This window comes from Stegastes partitus, unplaced genomic scaffold, assembly GCF_000690725.1.
Source record: "Stegastes partitus isolate 25-593 unplaced genomic scaffold, Stegastes_partitus-1.0.2 Scaffold720, whole genome shotgun sequence".
Lineage (NCBI taxonomy): Eukaryota > Metazoa > Chordata > Actinopteri > Pomacentridae > Stegastes > Stegastes partitus.
In genome coordinates this window covers 245,679-269,508 of record NW_007578451.1, presented here as the reverse complement: position 1 = coordinate 269,508, position 23,830 = coordinate 245,679, and the positions used below count along the sequence as shown (strand labels likewise).

The following is a 23,830-nucleotide window of genomic DNA, read 5'->3' as shown; positions in this document are numbered from 1 at the left end:
CCCCGCCCGCCCGACTAACACAGACGACTAAACCCAACCGGATCTATAAGTTGCCACATTATCAAACACTGACACCAACATTGAGGCTCGCCGAACGCCTGCAGAACACCTGCCTGTATCCTCCTGTCGGTCGCACACACAGTTTAAAGTGCAGAGCTGTGATCAACTGTGTGTAGGTCGGAACATGTAGTGTTTGTTAAATCTGCACAACATCGTTGAAATGTTTGATTCCCCGGCTGATGGTTTTTTTTCCCCCCATATATCTGGAAACACCCATATAAAATATAATTAAGAAACAAACAAAAAAAAAAGATAAAATCTAAAATACATATCCAATCACAGTGCAATAAATTCTGAGAAGATTCATCCAAACTGATTTCAGCATCTACTCAAACTGTGTGTGTGTGTTTCACATTGAGCTGAGATCAGTTGTACAACCAGGGACCGATCACTGTCCTCATGTTACGCCGTTAGCTCCCTGTGATGACTGAACCGAAACAAGGAGACTGTGAAAGCAGAGCAAAATGGACCTGTGTGAACAAATACTGACAGCTAGCCGTTACTTCATCGATGCACGTTAAGAGTTACATCAACGTGGTCCATCTTTTTAACTGCATTTGTAATAAGGCTAATTTTCTCTCAGAGTTTTTTTTTTTTTCTCTTTTTGCACAGATTTGAAAGCGTGTAACAGGAATCCAGACACGTCTGATTTTTGTGATCAGTGCTGAGAAAAAGCAGCGGATTCAGCTACAGAAAACAGTCCATACGTGAGCCGTGGAGGGTCGGATAGATGGATGAAAAACGGGATCGGTGCAAGTCGGGAATGTTTTCAATGTGAGGCTGTTTATCGCACCGTGGGCTTCGCTTCTCTTCAGGCGTGTTCGGTTTTCTCTTCCGTCTTTATTACGGTGAGACAGACACTAGGATCAGCCGTGTCCCCGGTAGATTGCTGGCTTCAGTGTCAGAAAGTGATTTTATGACCTGGGCTGCAAGCACACAATTTCCCACTTTGTATGGAGAGACGAGTGTAGTGTTTTGAAACCAGAGTGTTTTTTGTTGTGACTGCTTTCAAATGAGTAAAATTAGCTTTAAAGGGTAACTCCTACGATAGCCTGTATTTTTCTTTTCGTCGACAAATTCCCCGAAAAAGACCAAAACAAACATTAAATTGATTTGAGTGTGTATCCAAACTCCCTGATATCTTATTTCTCTGTTCCATTACTGCCCAAAAACACATCAGTGACCCACACAGTTACGCTGCGCTCCTTTTTATTTTCCTATTTATTCCGACTCAAACCCACGTACACCTTCCTGCTGCCCCGAGCTACTCACTAGAGCACCAAATGTGCGTTAATGTGCTGCTGAAAAAAGTCAAACAAATCAACAAATTCACCGTTTGTTCCTTTTTCGAGTAACATTTGCTGGTTTTGGTCTTTTTGGTGAGATTTGTAACAAAAACATAAAACACTGTCATTTAAAGCTTCTGTGAAAGTAAGCTTGGCCGTGTCACTGTCAAATGCATTATGTGAAGTCAGACAAAGTGCTGTTGGGTTGTCTGTCCTCTTCCCAACTGCACCACTTTAGAACTCAAACTGACCCATGAGTTGACATAAAGCCACAGAAATGACCAGAGCTGGATGCAGCCAGGCTTTTTTGCTATCAACAGGTAGAGATACGTGGGTTTGTTTGAAGCACATTGAGGCCTTTAAGATTCTGCAATGAAGCCAGCAAATAAACCAGCAAGTCCAATTAGGGATCGACTGATTATCAGGGCTATCATTGGTACGGTTATGTTTTTAAACAGATTCCCAATTGAATAAGTTAATTTAAAATGCTCTACTTTGGTTGTGATGCTTTATCAGCAGTCACCCCTCTGTTGTCTGACGCTTATTTTAAATAAAAATACTTAAATAAATAAAGGCATTTCACTGAAGTTTTCTCCTTGCTAACTAATAATTGGTATCAGCCCTGAAAATGACACATCAGTCGACCCCTAATTTTAACGTCTCTTCCTCTTATTGGGTGATGTTTGTTCCTCTAACTGGACTGTCCACTGCAACAGACAGCTCCGGTCCCATAAGTGCTCACTAACACATCTTTCTCTTCTCTGGTGGCCCTTTTTTTTTTTTAAACTCGTAGTTTTCCTCTCTGCTCAAACATGCAGACGCCTTCAGAAGGAAACAGTTTTTGTACTGTTTAGTGCTACAGGCCCAGAAGACTCGTACAGCATGATTCAAAGCCAAACGCGAACACAATGAGAGAGCGTGGATTTACCTCTGACAGACAAGTATGCAACGTCTCCAGGAAATACTCAGCCTCGCACGATGCAGAAAAGGTTTGCTGGTCTGCTGGCTGCTTCGTTTAAAGTCACTGAGGATGTTGGTCAGCGGCCAGAATTTTGGGGGATTTGAGCCAAGGTGAAGGTGACCAAAGGGTCTCGCGGGTCTCTTTCCAGTGACCCGATGCTTTTAAACTTCCCCCCCGCAACCTTTAGAAATAAGATCATTTCCTCCAGCAGCAATCTTGGTCAAGGTGAGCTCCCGTCACACGCGGCGATTCGAATCCACACCGCCGGGTTCGGAGGATGAAAACGTGGGAGAGGTCACAGGAGGAGGACGGTCCTCTCCGAACTGGAAGCGTAATGGTAGACTTGGTAGACTTCTGCTCTCAGTGCACTTCATGGTGGCCGTGGTCCGTCGGCCAAGACAGCCAGGGTGTTTTTAAAGTTAATGACCTTGTAGTGGGGGGAGGAGGGGGTGGGGTTTGGAGATGAACTAGAGTCCAAAAGTTTGTCCCTCTTTTCCGTCTCGCCTCCAAAAACCCCCGGACTCCCCCCTCCACCTCCCTCGCCTCGCCTCGCGGTTCTCTCATCCTCGCGTGAATCACAGCGTCTCTGTTGGAGGCACGAGAGTCGGCAAAAAGAAGCATCCGCTGCAACGTGATGAGAAGTGAAGGTGTGTGAGCGGAGGATGGAGGGGGAGGGCAGTGTTACCATATGTGGGATTCACAGTGAGTCATTTTGATGACGCCCACCCCTCCACCTAGCCGGCGGTAGTTCATCCCTCCGTACAACCTGTGGAGAGGGGACGAGTCAAACGGTGAGGACTGGAAGGTGCGAATGAAAAACATATTTCAAAGCGGACATAGTTCAAGAGCATGGCAGCAAATCAGAGACTGAGAAAGTGAATGTTAACTGCTGACTACATGCAGTTCAGCAGGCTTGTACGTATTAAGACAAATTAAATGTTTACAGAAAGGCCTGATGTGCTAATTAATCATAAATGTGAAATTTATGTTGAGGTGGTAACTTCTGAGTTTAGCACAGCACATGAAAGGAAATGTTGTCCATTCTAGGTCATAAATCTTAGTTAAATATGTCACATTTGTTATTCTGTGAAAGCAGGAAATTACAAAGGCTGCTTTAGATGCAAACCTTGAGTAAAGATTATCCCAACGAAGATGCATAAACATGCAGTTTTACAGGTAATATCAATTATTATTCCCCCCATAGTGGTTGATAATGACATCAAAGACACATGTGTAAAGCCTTACCGTGCACATTCATGTGTAAAACATGTTGCCAGAGGGAAGTTTCACTAATAGTGTGAAAGAAAAGCTGGAGCTTGTCTCTGCTTTTGCCTCACTGCTGTGCTTTGATTTGAAATTCGAAAGCTTCAAGGAGAAAAAGCAGCATTTTTTGGATGCCACTCAGAGTTGTTTGTATTGAACGACTTACTCAGAAGAGAAGCTGAGAAACACACTGAACTTTACATTCTGAAAACAATGCTGCATTGATCAGATGCTGCTATTTTCAAAATATCAGGTATCATCCGCTACTTCACCGTTTTATCGCAGGTTTCCGTACAAACTGACCATAGCTGGACTTTAAGTCGTCTGTGCACTTCTGGATTTGTGGCAACGCAGCAGAAAGTAAACCACCAAGTTGTATTAAATACACATACCACCTGTTTGCCAGCAGTAGAAGTTGCTCAGTGTCCTCCTGGATAATAATCTGAAGAGAATCTATCACTGATTCTATCATTTCAAATGTGCTTACAGTCATTTACCATGTTTTCCTATTGTACACAGGACACTTTTTGCATGAAGAGGGATTCCTCCGCTATTGGTTTTCTGGAGGTTTCTTTCACTGTTAAAGAGTTTTTGTTTCACCAGATGGAGTGTCGAAAAAGGTTTTGTAAGCAGCTCGAGGCCACTTTGTAAATTGTGGTATTGAGCTCTACAAATAAAAATGTCTTGTTTTGCTAATCCATCCATCCATTATCTATACACCGCTTAATCCTCACTAGGGTCACGGGGGGCTGGAGCCTATCTCAGCTGACTCAGGGTGAAGGCGGCAGACACCTGTTTTGCTAATCCTAAACATCAAAACGTATACATATGTTTTAAACTGCAAGTCGTCTCATGTTTAACAGAGTACGTGTAGGTGGTCTGATGGTTGGATCACATGGAAACAATTGTAATCCACCAGTCCTTGTTTAAACTCATGTCTCGCTGACTCATATTGCTTGAGTAAAGTTGACGATATAACATAACAACTGCAATAACATCCAGTTTGAATACTAGCTTCTTATGCAAATGCCCTGAGCAGCAGATATATTCCCGACGAATCCTGGAATGTTCTGAAGGCTCAGCATCGGCTTAAACAAATCCAAAGACAATCCGCTCCATTCTTTACCAAACGTCACTGTGTTGTCCACCTTGTCCAGGTTCTACGCTGTAACGATACTGCTGCAAAGTAGAATCTGAACAACTATTTGACCCTGTAACAGACACCGCGGTTGCCAAAATACATTAAAATGCTAATTGTCATTAGTGTATGTGACATTCAGCCACATACCAACTGTCTCTGCTTAAACTGATGGACAAATCAGCAGCCATGGCAGCAGGTTATATCAGCTTTAATTCTGGGAGTAATTTGATACCAGGCCAAAATCAGTGTGTCTGTTACGGGTTGAAATGTTCTCTGCAGCCAGCATCCGCACTTGTTTGCGAGGGAAGGCGTTCCAGTCTGTAAAACCACTCCAACAAATCCAACAGAGTGATATATCCTTCTCTGGCAAACAGCTAAATGTAAGCTTATATTGTGCCACCTACATATTCATGCAACATTTCAGCTGATGTAAGTATTTAACAGAAGCCTCTTTTACTGTATTTGTTTCACAGTTTCACATTATGCGATATGTAGTCGCCGTCATAGAGTGGCGCTTACCTCCATGTGTTGGCGTCAGGGTCGTAGACTTCTATAGTTTTGAGATACGTCGTTCCGTCAAAGCCTCCTACTGCCATCAACTGACCATTCACCACTGCCAAGCCCACCTACAGACACACATAATTACACCTCTGACTCACACGATGGATTATAAAACACCTTAATCACCATTATAGGAACAGAAAGTGACACACGTCATAAAACATAACAGGTTAAATGCAGCGTAGCTTTAGTCCCACGCACTCACCCCGCTCCGCCTCGATGTCATGGCCACCACAGGAGACCACTGGTTGGTCCTGGGGTTGTATCGCTCGGCGCTGCTCAGCTCCGTGGTGTCGTCTCTCCCTCCGACAGAGTAAATCATGTCCTGGTAGACCGCACAGCCCAGGTGCTTTCTCCTGGTTCCCATTGGGGACACGGTGTGCCAGCGGTTTTCTTGAGGATTGTAGCGTTCCACTGAGGAGGAGAGACTAAGTTGTGGTTAGACAGCTGAGGAAGTGGCCTTTATCAGTGACCTTCTGCTGCACTGTGAGTCAGATGAACTATTCCAACAAGCCTTTCTTTTTCGAACTAATTTCAAACATTTGGAATAAATGTTCACGCCCTGCATTGTGTCTCAAACACCAGATGACATTCAGCTCAGTGTCGGCATCTGTCAAGTCTCATAGATAACACTTTCTCATCCTTTCCCTCTGTGGTGAGTATTAACATCAAGACATAAAAATGTACAACTTCATGACACATTTCCTCTTGTTTCTAATTTACCATTGTTCGCTCAGTACCACACCTGTATTTAACGGGGACGTCCCATCAGAGCCTCCGACAGCATACAGGAATCCTCCCAGCACGGCCACAGCTACACCGAGCCGCCTGGTGCTCATGGAGGCCACACGAGTCCATTTGTTCTCCTTAGGATCATATCTGGAAGGTGACATTACATAAAGTTATCACACAGACCCGTAATGACATTAAAATAACTAATAGTATTGTAATTAGAAGAGTATTCTGTATGATACGATGCTCACAATCACATCATGAAGAAGTAAGTGTAAGAAGGTAGGACAGAACCTGGACTAACACAAAATGAGCTCTAATCATAGAACACATATGAAGCAGCTCATGTAGATGAACTCACCTGGTTTCAATTTGACTACGTCTGATATCAGAACATCTTCTGTCACTAGATTCAAAGTCATCTTTGGTTACACGCCAGTGTGAGCTGTCATGCTGCACTACCTGAGTGGAGACTAGAGACTTCTCTGTTATCTACAGTCGTCCTCAAATGTATTCATACCCTTCCATTACAGAAAAGACAAAAATTCACAATATTCATTCAAATAACTAGAAACTGAAAAAAGTAATAACAAATAAGAATTTGCTAAATTATAATTTTGTGGAATAAAACATTGCTTTTGAATTGTGGTTGAAAAGAATAATTAATTTTAAAAAAAATTTTAAAAAAAACTGTCCCAGACAAATTACAGCACTTTGCTGATGAGCAGTGGGACAAAATCAAAATACCTGTCAACAGGTACAGAAGTCTGACTAAAGTTACAGAAAACTCTTGATGGCAGTGATTGGCTCAAAGGGTTGTTCAACAAAATATTAGTTTACGGGTCCCATCATGCTTGTTTTTTCTTTGTTTGTTTTTTAATATTTCTGTTGAACCACAATTCAAAAACAATGTCATGATTTTCATAAATTTTTTATTTAGTTTTACTTTTGTCACTTATTTCAGTGACAGTTGTTTTTTTTCTTCTTTAATGTGAGGCTATGAATACATTTGAGGACGACTGTAGCTAGTTTTTACCGTAGCCTATATGTGAGGCATTTAGGAGTGTGTACGTCGTATAAGTGTTTTAGGTACAATTTTAGTTCTATTTTGCCTCAGTGAGATGCACTGAATTAAAGTGAAGAAGAATCTTATTGCAAGTCTTATTTTGAGGCAGTGATTTGTACATTAGCAGAAATGTGGCACAATAAGGTTGACAAGGCAGTGCTCTGTTTCAAAAAATTAGGACAAAATACTAGTGATCTCAACATTTATCCAAGTAACAGTGATCATCTTTTTGGCCATAATCATGCACACCTACTACAAGTTACAAAGTTGTAGGTTTCGGTTTGGTCTTTTTCATTAAGACTTTCTAGTATGAAGGAGTGGAAACAGGCTCAGGTTAGGATGTACACAATATACCTTTCTACAATGTTGAGACAGGAAACCCCATCCTGTCCTCCCACAGCATACAAATATCCACCAAGCACAGCGACGCCCACACTGGTACGACAAGTGCTAGTGGGGGCCACGTCACTGCTCCACTGGTTGGTCTTGGGATCATATCTGGACAGGTGAGACAAAGACTTTTTAGTGTCAGATATGTGAGTGTGATTCATTCAGACTAAGTAGAGAACTTGAACAGAAGCAGCTTGAGTGATAGCGGCAGACCTCTCCACAGAGTTGAGATATGACGAGCCGTCGTGACCGCCCACCGCATACAGTAAGTCATCGAGGACGCTGACACCGACTCCGCATCTCCGTTTACTCATCGACGCCACCATCCGCCACTCGTTGGTCTGTGGATCGTAGCGCTCCACACTGGAAATGGCGTCTCCGCTGCACCAACCACCAACTGCAGGAGGCATTTGGGAACATACAAAGGACAATAAACTTTATAAAAGAAGGACAAAATGGTGGAGGGTACAGATTAAATCATTTCCAACACAGGTTGTCGTGCCTGCAGAGTATGATCCATCCTCTGGAACAGTGAAAAAAAATTATGAGACACTGCAGGAAACAATAGTTTTCGTGCTTGAACCTACTGACCTGCAAAAAGGACCTCTCCACATCGTATAGGTTTTCTAGGTCGGGTTCTGGGCCCCTGCATCAACGGCCTCTCCTGTGGCAGCAGCAGGTAATTCTTAGCTTCGTCCACCAGGTCTCTGAAACAGATACGATGTCAACGATAAGTCAGTGACGTTGTCAATGCATCTCATCCATCCTCAACCATTACTTTCAGATCCAAAGAAAAAATATTAGAGTTAAGGACACCATAAAATTCTTGGACCCAGATTTGCACCTGCAGCAATTCTCCCCCCAAACACATCTTTCTCACAGCCACAGCACCCACCTGCACTCCTCGTCACTCTTGATGAGAGGATCTGAACCCACGGTTCCGACCAGGAACTTGGGGCTGAGCAGAGGCAGACGGACGTGTTGCAAAACCTGCACAAGTCAAAATGTATTTAAAGTGCATCAGCAGGTGAGAGAGTCTCAACACTTCATAGACTGACACAATGAAGACGATTGCATCATAATTCACAGGTAAAGTAATAGAATTAAAACAGGTCCAGATAAAAACATGGGAAGAACTGCACCAATACCAGCACACTGCAATGCGGCGATTGAACAGACAGAGGTGTTGAACGGCGGCTACAGCAAACTGTACAGTGCAGGACAAAGAAATCAGAGTTCTAAGTCTGGTTTCCAGAGAAGGATCTGTTCAGTACAAGTGCAGTGGCTCCAGTCGCAGTCATTTTTCTCCCCCTGTGCAACAAACCTGGGGTAGCTGAGGTCTGCGTTCCTGGATGCTGTATTTCACCCAGGCCATCACAGCGTTGAAAACCTGCTCCTCGCTCCGCACATTCAGCTCATCGCTGGAGATGATGTCAATCAGCTGGTTGGCAGGCAGCAGCATGAACTCCTCACTTTCCATTACCTGCGATAACAGAGAAGATCAGTCAGTAAAGGACAGAAAGGCGTTCAGGGTGTCGATTCATCGATCAGCAAACCAGCCTTCAAAACCGTTACTCAGCCTTGTAACAGTCAAACAGGCCGTTTTCTCCTTCTAGAAGCAATTTACGTTTCTTAATAGGCATGAAAATTAATTTTGTCATTGCAGAAGAAACACAAATGTACTCAATGACATAAATGACAGTCGTATCTTTTATAGTTTTGTGTAGCTGACAACATCAAAAGTAACTGAGGTGATCTGGTTTCAGGACTCTTGTATAGTGCAGTCTGGCTCACTGTAACTGATTAGCAGGACTGTTCAGAGAATTGCCTCCCTTGTGTTTTTCACAGAGGTGAACAATCCAAATCATCCGTTTGATTTTGTTTGCAGAAAAAGTAATGACATGACGTGTCCAGCAGATGTAGCTGTTTAACCTGTTGAGATCAGCTGTTAGCAGCTACTTTCAGTCCATGTTGCTCCACTCAATACAGAACGGTAGATGAGGAGCTCCGCTGAAGACGAAGGAACTGTCAGTTAATTTCAGATCGTGGCTGCAGACCAGCAACTCTCCACTGTGTTCATATAAATGCTAGCATTCAAGCTGTGTTGTAGTTTAAGTCACAATTAAATACTTTTAACTATAAAGTGCTTTCATACAAGCTCGCTATCATATAAACTCATAATATCACAGCACAAATCCTGCATTTAGAAACAGCACAAATAGAAGACAGAACTACTTTTTGTGAATTAATACCATAATTATCTATACTAGCTCTGTGCTGGAGGGAATGTTCTGTCGGTTTTCCTCACATCAATCTTGCAACAACTCCTCAGCACCTTACTGTTCTCATTAACTGTAAGTTATAACGTTTAGCTTTCTGTGCTTCGTCTGTGCTCACACAGATTAAAAGCTGATTGTAGTCTGAGAAAAATCTTTAGAGTTAATTAAATCCTTTCAAAAATTCTGGAAACACCTATGCTGCGTTTTTATTTTTCCTTTGGCTGATATTTCGACACAGCATCCCAGAAAAAAAATAGCAGGTCTGATCAATATCATTAGTAACGGCTGCATTCAACCAATGCTCCCTCAGCGGGACACTTATGGAATAGCGCCATCGTTATGTTTTGCCGTGAAAAGTCAAACGTCTTGACGTGCTTGAAAATTAAGAACCATACCGAACAATATGAATTTTTAAAAATAAAATTTAAAAAAAGGTATATATCGTTAGACAAGTGCTGCAAAGCAAGCAGGAAGACAAGGAAGATGTCAGTAAATCAAAAATGATAATGATGTAAGTACCTGTGGGATGGAACATGTAGGTTGTTCATTTACTTACTGCTTTAATTTAAACAGTATCGACACTCACACTGTGGTGACGACAAAAATAAGAAGAAACTAAAGTAAAGCAAAACTTGACTATGTATGATTACTTTAAATGCTTTATGGATGTCAACACGCCGTTAATACAGAGAGGTGCGACCCGGCATCTTCACTTTCCATCAGACAAGGGGCGTTCAAAAACAGTCACTCTAAGTGTCTATTTCTCTGTCAGTCAGTCTGTCAGCTTGTTTGTCACACAGTCACAATATGTCACACATGCCATAAACCTCTCACTTATCACCTGAGGCAGCGAAGACGAGACTCAGAAGCTAGACAACAAGGCTGGCAGTGTGTCAGCTGACGTGCAACCCGCTCAGCTGAACAGTCCGAAAACTGTTTCTCCTTCACGCTGACTCAGAGGCAGAACATTTTTTTACTGGCTGCTCCGAGTGTCTCGGTGAAAAATCTCAAAGTCATATCACTTCCTAACGGTTTTTATTCTTGGCATTTAACAAGCTCTACCCAGGACTGTGTCATCACTCACTGTGCGACAGACGGTCCCTGAAGGTGGAAGAATTCACAGAAGGAGCCGGTCTTTAAACGGAGCTAAGAAACCACATTGTACATTTGCCAGATCAGTCTTTTCTTTGGTGAAACTGAAAAATCTTGCTTGAAAAGACTGATGAAGCATAAAGCTCACCTTTGTTTTCCACTTATTGTGTTTAGAGTTGTTGCTTCTTGTGGCCTTTGGTCAAAAAACACCTGCTAACAACTGTGGTTCCAGAGGTTCTCCACCCTGTGGCTTCAGAGGAAATGATGACTCCACTGGTGTGGTGAACCACAAGAAACTGACAAGTGTAAGAAAAGGTGCCGTCTATGCTTTATCGGTAGCTATGTTATAGTTTTACATGAAGAAGCATGAACCATAATAGTTTGGTTTGCCCAGTATAACCTGGATTAACCGCCCACCTCTCAGCTCAGATGGGATGTCATGAGAACAGATAGTGCATGTAAATTAGTTTTTTTATGGTCTGTAATAAGTCAAAGTACCCCAGATACAGTAGAGGCTGGATATACTCAGATTTAAGGTGTGAGTTTCAGTTGTTAACTTCATTAGCAGCAATTCATCAAACGATCACTTGTCTGGAGCCAATTCTGAGGATCAGTATGGAGGTGTATTCTAAAGCATTGCTATCACCTTAAATTAAAGTGTTGTCTGCATACAGATTTAGATCTTTTGTGAAAGAAGGAGCGACTCTCTCCAACACCATTATACGTCAAATCAGTGTCATCCTTTAGTTAAATTTTTATTAATATTACATCAATAATTTAATCTCACCAGCAAACTAGCTTTTAACTAGGCCCTGCACAGGCTTGTGAAAAAACAGCAGTGTTCATATTAAGGTTGAACTATTATTAAGACGAACACGCAGCTCATAAACAATTTGAGGCAAAACCAAAGTTAAATGAAGAGAACAGAAATGTTTTCTGCTGCTTTAGAGAGAAGGGATACTTTAGAAACCCTGAATAAAAGTGATGGTTGCTATATGTTAGGTGATAATTAAATGTTCAGATATTGTTTATGAAGTTCGCAAGTCTCAGTTGTAGCTTTAACCCTTTATAGGGCGCTCCTAGAAACACTTGGAAAATGAACATTTCAACCCTAAGGTGTTGCTGAAGGATATTTCAAGATATTTTTTACTTTTGTGACTGAAAAAAAAAACTGTTGCAAATCAAGATGAATAAAGTTACCATATGTGGTAACTTGCTCGTCTATGGCTTTAAAAAAAAAAAAAGGCAATTTATAATAAAGAAAAGAAAAAATAACAGTTTAATTTGAGGTAATGATACTTACACAACCATTAACAAAGCATATAAAGTGCGTAGCAAGTTCATTTTTCTTGGGGTAGTGATATTGGCACTAATACAAAAACTAAATCACAGTGCACATGGTTCTTCAACCTCAAGGAGAGGCACAGGGCGGACATATGGAACGTCCAAGGAAGTTACCAAATATGGTCACTTGCCCCATAAAGGGTTAATGTTGCTAAGTTAAAGAGTGTTTATCTGTTTACAGGCTTCCACAACTGACCAGCACTAAAAGTGTTTTAACAGCCCAGTCCAACCTGCAGGAGACTGCAACATATTTTACCGCAATAGAGAAATAAACTGATGACAAGCACAGAAAGAAAACAACAAATGATAAGCTTAAAAAAAGACATTCTGACGAGGCTAACTCACCACTTCCACATGCAGCACCAAGCATCACAAACATACGGGAAAACCCTGGATATTTAATCAGCATATAGTTAAATGTAAGCATCAGATTGGACTCACCATCAGCAGGCAGTCAGTGTTAAACCACTCAGACTGGTATCAGAGCCAGAAGACACCTGATGCGACCATCTCTAATACAACTCATCTACAGTTCATACAGTGAACTGCTCAACTCCTGGGAGATAAAATATAATCACTGCTCAAATTAAGCAAGTCAGCTGTTACACTTGTACCTGCTGCAGCTCCAGACATCATGAATAGAGAGCAGATCCTGTCTGTCTTACTGTATTCTATAACAGCGGCGTGCTGCAGAGCTCTGAAACCTTTCAGAACGTGATGCAGTGACAGCTTCCCTCTTCTGCGCTGCACTAAACTACAGTCACATGTCTCCAACTAAAGTTTAGAATCATGAGTCAATAGACTGTCTGGTCTTTTTCCATGTTGACAACGCTTTGTTAGACGACAACAGTGAACAGGAATCACCCCAACAACTGTATTAGTTATCGTGTGCACACATCCTGAGGCTTGGAAAAGGGATACGCAAACAGAGCTGGAGACAGACGCAGAAAACAAACTGAACTGTGAGCGTGTGACAGAGTTTTCTGCTTATATTAAACTGCATGTAAACAGACGCGTGCTTCACTTCACATGCTTTCAATAAGGAGCAGCAAGTCGTAGATACACAGGATGCGTGTTATTGCTTGTTTTACGGCAGTAACCACATTCTTTTGAGTTTTCAAAACTTGTTTTTACAGACACACGAGAGCACAACAACAGCTAAGACATGGGAAATACAGCACTGGCAGCAGTGTAACAGGGCAGAAGGAAGGCTAATATCTCAGTGTTGTGCTGTCTTTGTATCAAAAACAACTACAGATGTATGATATTGGGTTTCTGGTAATGTCAGACCCATCAAAATATTCCAGCTCTCATGGGTCTGACTCGTAATAGTATTGTTATATTATTGTGCCATTTTTTTTATCATGTAGGCAGGTGAAGAATTAAAATACAAAACTTTTCAAATGTATACTTTCAGTTTTATTATTGTTATTGTCTCTGTCAGCTCTCCAGTAAACATTGACCTTAAAAGATTATTGTTATTATCATCATCATTATGATTAATTTTGTTATTATTGTTATTATTATCATTATTATTATTAGTTTGGGCGGACACCAATTTGTCATTTAAAAGCCTTCGTCCATCGATACCAATGATGATGTTTATGTCATCTTTGATCCCTAAAACTAGCATAACTCAAAGTCTAACAAATAAAACAAAATAAATAATAACAATAATAATAATAATAATGTATAAGTCTTAAGAAGTTGGCTTGCAGAGCTTGAAAAATTTCATGTAAACCTTTTACGCACTGTAATTACAAACCAATACCGTTTTCTGCGTCTTCGGTCTAAATGCACCTGTAACTTCTTTGTCATATTTTTATGCCCCTTAAAGTGGCAGGTTGTGCGTTTGTTCTTACCTCCTGAAAATTGTGTTGGGTGAACTTGTCTGCGATGCGGAGCAGCTCGCGGCAGGAGTGCGTGTCGGCGAAGGCCCTGATGCCCAGACAGTTGGACGGATCCAGCTGCCTCTTGAGGAACTCGCAGCAGGCCTCCTGGATCTCAGCCAGCTGGAGAAGACAAGCTGCAGGGAGCAGCGTCTGGACGTTGCCCTCCTCGACAGTCACCTGGGAGGGCACAGGTCACCGCATTAGACACATTTACGGCTTTTATGGTTTTGAGGTTAAGCAGCTACTGAGCAAGAGTTGTTGGTGTTTCTAATTTGAGGCACTGAAACCCCATGGCCCCTTCTCGGTTTCCATACAGTTTTTGAGAACACCCTACTGTAGTCAGAGTTGGTGCTGATGTCTATTCTTTGCATTTTTTTTTGACAGATCTTATTGTATTCTAAACATATGGTGTCTGGGAAGAGTTCTCCTGACTGCCACTTTTTTGGTACTTTTCAATTTCGTAAAACATTTCATATCAAAGTCTGAATAAAGTGAAATCAAGTTTTTCCTGCTGATGTTCAGTGTCATAAATGCAGATAATAATCTAAAACTTTCCGACTTGCTGTCTCTGACTTACAGCAAACATTTATAAAGCTCCCTGCCTTGTTAGCATTTGTTGCAAAGAAAACGACCCTGGTGACTGCAGGAGACCCTCAAATGAGAAATTAAGTCCTGCTCGGTGGTGTCGGTAGCTCATATTAACCTGGTTTTTAGTTTCAGTATCCATCTGCATGTTTACGATATGCAACCTAATGGAATGCTGCTATTCCTACCTGTGAGGTGTAGGCGAAGTCAATGAGCAGCTCCATGGCCCTCTCATCAATGTCGCGGATAACCACTTCAGTCTGCCGGCTCTCTGCCAGCTCTCCAGTAAACATCGCCCTGGAGAGACAGTGGAGAGGCAGTTTTGTTACAGCCAGCACCAAGTACTCCTGAGCTACGCTGTGAATAAAATGGCCAAAGCCATACCTGAAATAGGGGCTACAGGCAGACAGGATCACGCGATGAGCATAAATCTTCTTGGCGCCCACCACCAGCACCACGTCGCAGAGCTCCCGGTGTTTTCTTAGCAGGTTGATCACCTCCAGGGTCTGCCGTGGGTGTTTGTCTGAGACGTAGGGCATGCGTGCAGGCTGGGGGACCCCTTCAGGGAGCTTGTTGGGGTCCCCCAGAGTACAGCGGCTGGTGATGTCCATTCCAGTGGCGTCTTGACGTGCGCTGGTGGTCCTTGACATTAAACAGATGGGAAACAATGAAACGTACGTATATGCTTGGTTTTCATTTGACATCCTGACAACTCATTTTGTCCTGCCGTCAAAGTGCAACTTTACAGGTTTTTCAAAAGTTACGAAAAGGGAAGTAAAAATATGAATAAGGAAGTAAACTCCTGTGATACATCTCACCTAAAAACTTTGCTTCCTTGTTTTTATAGGTCCACATAAGGTAGGTTTAAGCAAAGTATTCTGGCTGTTGTCTGGTTCATTTTCCCCCTTTGAGTGACATGAATGAACACAGCCCTTTATTCCTGTTTTTTTTAGGCACAAACCTCCAGATTCAAAAATAATCGCACCTTTCCACTACAACCTGCATGGTTACAACTCACTTTCCAACAGTGAAACAGCTCCTTGTGGAAGTTAATCCATTAAGTTTGGAGACATCTACGTAAGAGGATGGGATTCAGAATGAACCGAAATGCTCTACTAGCTACATGTGCTGTAGCCTGGATGTGAGGCGTCGGGGAACATCAAATAAATTGTCTGAGCAGATGTTTGGCAAGTGAGGAGTTTAGCCTGTGCCCCAGTTAATAAACTCTGGTGAGAGGATCAACTTCTGATTAAAATGTTTTACAAAAATCAAAGTCCCTGTCAGTCTTTACATCCCAGTCAAATGAGGCTATTAAAAAGAACAACAACCATTAATCAGCATGCAAGGTTGATGAACGCACTGGAAACTCTCTCCAGTTTCCAGGAGACGGTGCATCAATCCCCCGCTGAAAGGCAACACTGGAAACTCATGCCATCACAGTTTGGTGTAACACGTGCTGCTAAAGTGGATCAACCTAGGCAAGTGGAAAATATCTATTTGAACTCAGCATAACAGTGTCTGTCACACTACACAAATGTTTTTGTTACGAAAAGGCTCTTAAAATCACCTGCGAGCTGGTGCTTTACAGACATATGAAGCAGGAATATTGCCGTTGCTCACATGGGAACTACACTCTGTGGTCAGCTGAAACAAATATAGTTTAATGACTGGATGTGGATACAGCAGCCAGTGTAAACTTATCCACAGCAGTGGGTGCTCCCCTCCATCTTTACAGATCTGTGGGCACCGGACCAGTCTGGTTCTGAGACAGGGATTCACTTCAGATCATGTTCTCAGAACCCGCCAAAAAACCCCTGACATTTCAACACGTCCACATGCGTATTTATCATTATGAATGGGACAAACGATAGCCTTCCCGCAAGTATGACCATTTTTATAACTCATATTGTTTCTAAAAAATATCGACTGCTTACACTTGTTTCTTTAAGTTTGGTCAGTTTTTGAAAATCTTAATATATTCTCCTCAACTTTACCTATAAAGCCAAGAATATATTTAGTGGTGAAATAATTGTGATATATACAATGAAATGCAATCCAGCACTGCTTCAGTAGACCTACATTCATGCCTGGCAGGTTGTAATATAACTCAGCTGTGATATTAAAGATCTATTTGAAGTACAATCCTGCAGCACACAGTATTTACCAGACAGAGAGGAGCTGATGAAAGACGTGATTTGCATTTCAGAAATTGCTGAAACCAGTGTTTTTTGAACCTTGAATCACACTGTGAATATAAAGTCTGGTTACCTTGACACTGCTGGCCATTTCATTACTTCTCTTGTGAGTCCTTCAGCATTGTGGAAGTGCTGTACTAAATTCTGTGAGTACCCTTTTAAAGGCTGTTGTGTTGGAAGGAGTCAGCAGAGAGGATTAGTTTGCAACCCGTTAGCAACAAGTGCCGCTGTGACAAACACTTCTGATTAAAATTTAACATTTTATTTCAACACAACAATTTGATATTTCAGGATATGTTGTCTTAAGTGACTAAAATATTCTCTTCCTGTTTTATTATCAAGGTTTCTATAAAGTGTCGTTGCAACAATTCATCGATTCACTGACTGAAAGAAAAGTAATCTGCTATGATTTTGATAATTGATTTTTAAGCAAAAATGACAAATACTTGCTGCTTATCTTTGAATTTCTAACAGAAAAGGTCATTTCATTGTGTTTAGGATTATTGTTTGACAACATCAGCAATCTTCTCATTACTTTTGATATTCTACAAACTGTACAGTTCAACAAAAAAACAGGCAAGACACCGACGCAGACTGTCCGAGAGTTACCTTCTGACTCCAACACCCACTTGTCGTGCACTCTTATCTTTACCGTTTGTTTGTTTTACATAACAAAGCCTGAATTCCACATTTGCATTTCACAGCACGCAGACTAAATATACAAGCTAGAGGGCACGTCGGGCCTCGTGGTTACTCTTTGCAAAACTGTCTGGGTAAATAATCGTTTTTTTGTTCCCCATCAAATCACATTGTCCATCTCTTTCTCCTGGCTGCCTGTCCGTTCTCTTTACCAGCACATGAAACACATGGACATCAAAATCCAATCAGCATTTAAATGTGGTCCATGCACCTGGCTGTGGTGGTTCCCCTCACTGTGAAGGCACTGCTCTATATTTAGTGTGTGTGCTTCCCAGAGTCCTGCTCTACATCAGCGCTCCACTGTGACATTCACGTTGACAAACAGACACTGACCATGGGATTAAATTTAAAAGCCCAGCAAGTCAGTAGAGCTAAAGCCAGGTCCTCCCAGTCCTTTGGGGGTTGGGAGGTGGGTGAATATGCTGGCAGGAACCCCCAATGACTGGCTTTGATCAAAAGGAAACTGTATCGCATGGATTTGTCTGCCTTGTAGACGAGCTTATATGGTGACGTACATGAATGGGTATCACCAAGTTCTGGGGAGTCTTTAGGTGGCATTTTCCAATGACGGGACTTTCCTCTGGGACTGGGGACCTTTGGAGGAGCTAACTGTGCTTCCAACACAAGGATTAGGGTCTAAGTCAAGTTCCAGGAAAACTATTTCAACCCCCAAAAAGTCCCAGTGTGGCGCGTGAAGCACTGAACACTTGTAGTTCATAAAGTACCCACGTCATCATTTTTCAACATTTGTAGATATATTTACACCTCATCTTTGATTCAATGTGCTTCAACACATCAACATGAGTTATAGAATAAAGCCAACAACAGATGGACACACAACAAAGTATAGTTGTAAGCAAAAACGTTTAAAACTCACTTTTTGTTATATGTCATGGGAATAATTTGTTCAACCTTTGCGGGTCTTTAGACTTCAGGGGAAATACAGGCAACCAAAAGTCTGAAGGAAACTTTTTGGTTCTTTGTGAGTAAAATTCAGTTACTTAAGCTCGAGTCTTATTCTGGAGCATTTTCAGTGCTAGAGAGGTTTTTTTTAAATGTCCTCAACATCCAGCATCTTCCCTGGTAGCACAGTTCAAAGTCGTTCTGATTAAGCGCTCCAGATAGCATCTGGAATGAAAGTCACAGATCACTGTCATTCTGCAAAAGGCTCACGAGAACACTCCTTCGTACTCTGATACCACACCTACCTGCGCATTGGCTTTGCGTCCATGCACTGAAGAACAATGTTTGGTCCCACACCTTCAAGGTAACCTAGAAAAGACAACAAAACCAATCAGACCTTTCCTTGTCACTCTGTCTTCACCACAGATTCAAGAGGCTGAGAAATGGTACATTAATGTAGCAGTGTTTACTAGAAAGCAATCAAAAGTATCTTCCTGTTCGTTTAAGACGATCTAGTTTTATGATCTACTGATGGAAAAGTAAACACCCTTTTATGAGGCCAGTCTCACGGCTTCTTCTTGGTTTATTCTACCCACACTAGGCTACATAATTTGATCCGGAACCATTTTCCTAAGAACACCGAGGTCCAACCTGCGCAATCTACTGCAATCAAATCATCACCCTGCAAAAGAAAAACCAGGGTGTTGTAAAATTTACGATGTTTTCTTTGTTGACACTGAGTCAAACAGGTCAGACTCAATTTGAGGCTATAATTAGCTGAAGCTTTACACTCCATTATATTGAAAGGAAATTGTGCAGTATAAGCGCCCTCATTAATATAATACAGTCTCATATAACACCAACATGACCTACTAAGCATCAAAATGACTGCAAGGTCACATCTATGCTTCTACGACACAGTCTGGACACAAACAATATACATCAGAAGCCACACAAATAAAATACATTTCATAATACAAGGTAATTAAATGGTGCCACAATATATTTCACACCAATACACTGGCATTTTGGAACTCCAATAAATAGGATATAGCTCTCTTGTCAGTGTGTAAATGGGTTAACTGAGTCTCTTTCAGGCATACACTCATTTCTATCGATCTGACGGCATCTAAATATGTCGACCGATCACGTTACTGTAAAAGCTGCAATGTCAAACTTATGATATCGGATCTAATAACATTTACATATCGCTTTCAACACATGATGTAAGTCTGAACTTCATGCTGTTGCATTAATGAACAGACATGCACAAGATCAAGATATGCTTTGAGTGGTGTAAAGCAACTTGTGGAAGTTTTTCTCCACATTTCAGCACTAATATTGGTCTATAAACATCACAAAGACATAGTGTGCATGCTACAATCATAGAACGGATTTCTTATTTACTTTGTCCAACAGTTTCACATCTATTATAAACTCAAATATCCACAAAAATACAACTTTACCGTGATGGAAACAGAGATCACAGGTCAGGTTAATGACACTTATCAGTAATTGATTAAACTAAGGTTTTGACGATACATTAACAGGAGGTGAATTCTCGTTTGTAGGAGTCTTAGACAGCAGTAAGTTTCATATGAGGATCTCAGAAGCAAGACAGCAGTAACTTCATTAATTACTCAGAAGTATCACAGACATGAGAAGGATCAATTGGGATCTAAAAGCCAGTCACACTGTACTTTTCTCCACATCAGACAGATGAGCTGTTACACAGATACTCGCTATAAGCTACAGTAAACCATTACACATACACAGCGGCTGTCCTGAGGTTGACTCATTACAGCTGTCAGGATATTTGTATTATGCTGTTGGTGAAGTCGTAGTTAGATTGCAATCACACATTGTCTTTTTTTCTCTGGCATCTTGATTTGCAGTTAAAATCAATGTAAATTTGATTCTGAGAACAGACAGTGGTTTGGAGAATCAGAATGTCACAGAATCCAGCAGTTGGCTGAACCACAGCTTTAGATAATGTTTGTCTACTGTCATCAGAGATCAGGGAAATCTACAGGGGTGAGAGGACAACAAATCGGTTACTGATGCACAGGACCAGCCAGACAGCTCAGCTTTATGTTAAAATACCTCCAGTGTTAGCTCTGTCAGTTCACAGCAGCACTCTGCGATTTATGAGTTTCTCGACACATTCTTCGCATGACTGACATGTACTGTAGCTTAGCTCACACCGGCTAACTGCTGCTTGTTAGCGATTTCAGATGCACAGTTAGCTAGCTAGTTGGCTAAAAAAAAAAATCCTAATTTTCAACGGTATGATCAGAAATAGGCTCCAGCGAGGTTTACCCATAGCTGTGGCAGAAACAAATGAGCTAAATAGAAAGATTTAGTGTATCCAAACCTCATTTTATTTGTAGAGATTTCACAAAAATGACGAAGTAACAGAAGCTAACAAGTAAACTTAGACCATTTCCCGAGCATGTCTGAGAATGCTAAGTGCTACAGCTAACACTGTTGTAGTGAACCCACAGGCAACTCCTACCACGATATAAATGTCACAGTGATTGGAAACAACAAAAAATAATGGATTACAACAATGAATAGAGATATTTATGAGTTTGCCGACACGTTCGACGTATCTGTGGCCGTTTGAGAGTCTCAGCATCAGGTCTGTAACCACGGACTGGCTCTTGTAAACTGTTTCTACGTTAATTAAGTTAGCACTGAACGGCGTGTCTAGACGGTGTTAACGGTGACAGCTACGCAACAAAGAAGCAGACACGTTAGAGAGGGGTTTTACCTTATATTTCCATCCCAACCGGAGAGAGAAGTCGCCCGGGTTGCTAATGTTTACAGTTTTAATCCGCTGGTTATCGCTGCTGCCTTTCTTCCTGCTGATCTGCGCATGTCAAATGCCAAGCACCTCTTCCGCTTTCAAAATAAAAGTTTAAGAGATTACGTCATTGAACAATGTAGTTCAATTATTCAGACTCTGCTGCGTCCACCAGCTTTATAGCCCTCGTAACCACATTTCCACATAATGTAAGAGACTGGAACTTGTGCCTCCTCCAACTAGTACAGATGCAGTTCATTCATATCTGTCCATTATGTTACACTATGTGATATTTGTGAGAAATTTTGTCACAATTTGTGTATGAACTTATGAGTTACAGCCAGAAATATGTTTTGTGAGGTCACATTCAGAAGTATCAAAAAATCCTCAAGGAGTTTAAGAGATATCACACTCACAACAGTGGGGTGGACAAGCTGATGTATGAAACCTGAAAACGTAATGCCTCTGGCCTGGTCTGTTATCATTGTGGAGGCAAAAAATATATAAATGGTACACCCAACCAACCATCCACATGATGCACCAAACCTTCTTCCATTGCTCCATGGTCCAGTTCAGACCAGTAGCTCTTCTGTGTGATCAGACCACACAGGCCACCTCCCCCTACTCTCTCCTGTTGCCAGTTAACTGTCCTTCCTTGGACCACTTTGGCAGGTACCAGCCACTGCCTACCAGGAACACCCTACAGGACCTGCTGTTCTGGAAATACTCTATGCTTTCCCAGATTTCCTGCTTCCAACACATCAACGTCAGGAACTGACCGCTCATTTGCTTCCTAATATATGTATATATATAAACCCTTGACAGATGACATGGTAAAGAGATACTCAGTATTATTTTCTTCAACTGTAAGTGGTTTTAATGTTGTTGCTGATCGGTGTAGATTAAATTAGAACCTCCTTAGCGAGTGACAGGTGGAACCTATCTTATTCAAACCCCTGGCATGTAGGGTCTGGTGTTCTCTGGTGTGCTTGGTGTCATCATGCCAGGAGCTAAAGTATTTCAAGGGCTTTCTAGGCCTCCAGGAAAGAAAGGGGGGGAAAAAGAGTGTAAGTGCCTTTAAGTTTAGCAAAGGATTTGGAAAGATTTTCAACTTGCAGAAATATATCTGGCAGGTAGAACGTTCAGCATTCAGCAGTTAGAGAACTTGTCACAATTCTTCCATGGATCTGTGCTGTCTCTGTGTCTTCTGTCTCTTCATGTAATTCCAGATTGACTCTATGATGCTGAGATCAGGGTTCTGTGGGGATAAGACCATCTGTTGCAGGATTTCATGTTCTTTTTGTGACTGGTGATAACTCTCCACCTCACTGATGTGCCAGCATGATGCAAAAGATTCTCAGGTGCCGCTGCTTGAGAGTTGGTCTATATGAATATTATCTTAATTGCATATATGTTCACATATTGAGTGAACCCAATATTTTGAGTCAAACCTTTTTTTAAAAAAAAAAAAAAATGTCTGTCAACCACATAAGTGACTCACCAACATTCTTTTTTTCTCACGCTAATAAAATGTACCTGTAACTGCAATAGTCTGCAACAAGTGTCAAAGTAACCTCCACACAGGTTTCCCAGCAGAACACTGTATTGTAATGAGATAATCAGTATTATTCACTTCACCTGTCAGTGGTTTAAATATCCCTACTGATGGGTGTATCTGAAGCATAAAAGCTTTGATATAATGTACTTCAACTAAAAGTTGTCATCATGCAGCAGAATGGTTCTTACTATAGGAAATTGCAAGAGTATAGTTGACGCAAAACAATGGAGTTTAATCTAATGCACTGTACTTTAACTGATCGTATTGTATGTTCCTGCAAAGCAACTTGTGCGATGTCGTATGAATGTTGTTCACTAAATACATGCTTGCTTAGATGCAGATGTGAAGGTGTGTTGAAGTAGCAGGTAAAAGAAAAAACTGGGCTAAGTACTCCAAAATTCTACCTGCATAAGTACAAACATTAGTAAAGGTACGTCTTGTGACCCCTGACACCTTCTTTGCAGCGACCAATTTCAAGAAACAAAGCCCAGTTTGACAAGAACAAAACTCTGGTGCACAAACTTCTGCCCCAAATATCGAAGATCCAATGTGGATGTCATCTATTCTCTGTATGCAGGTCATGCATGACTCCCAGTAGAATGTAATTTTTACTATTTGGGGGTAAATGTATACATCGTATTGCTTTTTTGTCTGTGCTTAACTGAAGTTACACTGAAAAATATCAGAACAAATGTTGTTTGTCTGATATGTGTTTGTCGCTGCAAGACAACAGTCCATATTTTCTGTTTAATATACTGCACATGCATGGCACATGTCAATGAGACAGAGGAACAGCAGACTTACTCCATCAATGTACCAGTCTGTGTTGGTTTTAATTTGCAGTATAACCCAATCCCAAATTTTCTAGTAGTCTTTAGTCAGGAACAAAAAACAGCTGATTTTCACTTTTGTAAATGCAAAAAACTGACATTTCCTCAGTTACATTCATTTAAAAAAAACAACAACAAAAAAACATTTCACTCAAAACCAAATCGATTTTACATCATTTTCCAGCAA

General features: G+C 41.4%; 1 protein-coding gene across 1 annotated transcript; it reads right to left on the bottom strand.

Moving 5' to 3' along the window:
* Positions 1–1,286: 1,286 nt before the first annotated feature.
* klhl20 (kelch-like family member 20) lies at positions 1,287–21,308 on the bottom strand. The gene is made up of 14 exons (XM_008291148.1): positions 21,223–21,308; positions 18,755–18,818; positions 15,037–15,294; positions 14,841–14,949; positions 14,038–14,244; positions 8,785–8,943; positions 8,356–8,450; positions 8,052–8,167; positions 7,674–7,857; positions 7,425–7,568; positions 6,018–6,151; positions 5,478–5,686; positions 5,231–5,337; positions 1,287–3,073 (listed from the first exon to the last, which is right to left on the bottom strand). Exons 2-14 carry the CDS (start codon positions 18,775–18,777, stop codon positions 2,989–2,991), a joined length of 1,830 nt encoding a protein of 609 aa, XP_008289370.1. The 5' UTR covers positions 18,778–18,818; positions 21,223–21,308; the 3' UTR covers positions 1,287–2,988.
* Between the last annotated feature and the right edge of the window lie 2,522 nt (positions 21,309–23,830).

Excerpts from the sequence above, each read along its gene's own strand:
- klhl20 (XM_008291148.1), bottom strand. The coding sequence starts at position 18,777 with ATGGACGCAAAGCCAATGCGCAG. Across the intron at positions 8,451-8,784 it reads GCAGACCTCAGCTACCCCAG|GTTTTGCAACACGTCCGTCT; the intron begins GTTTGTTGCACA and ends TGACTTGTGCAG. Across the intron at positions 5,687-6,017 it reads GACGTCCCCGTTAAATACAG|TGGAACGCTACAATCCTCAA; the intron begins GTGTGGTACTGA and ends TCTCCTCCTCAG.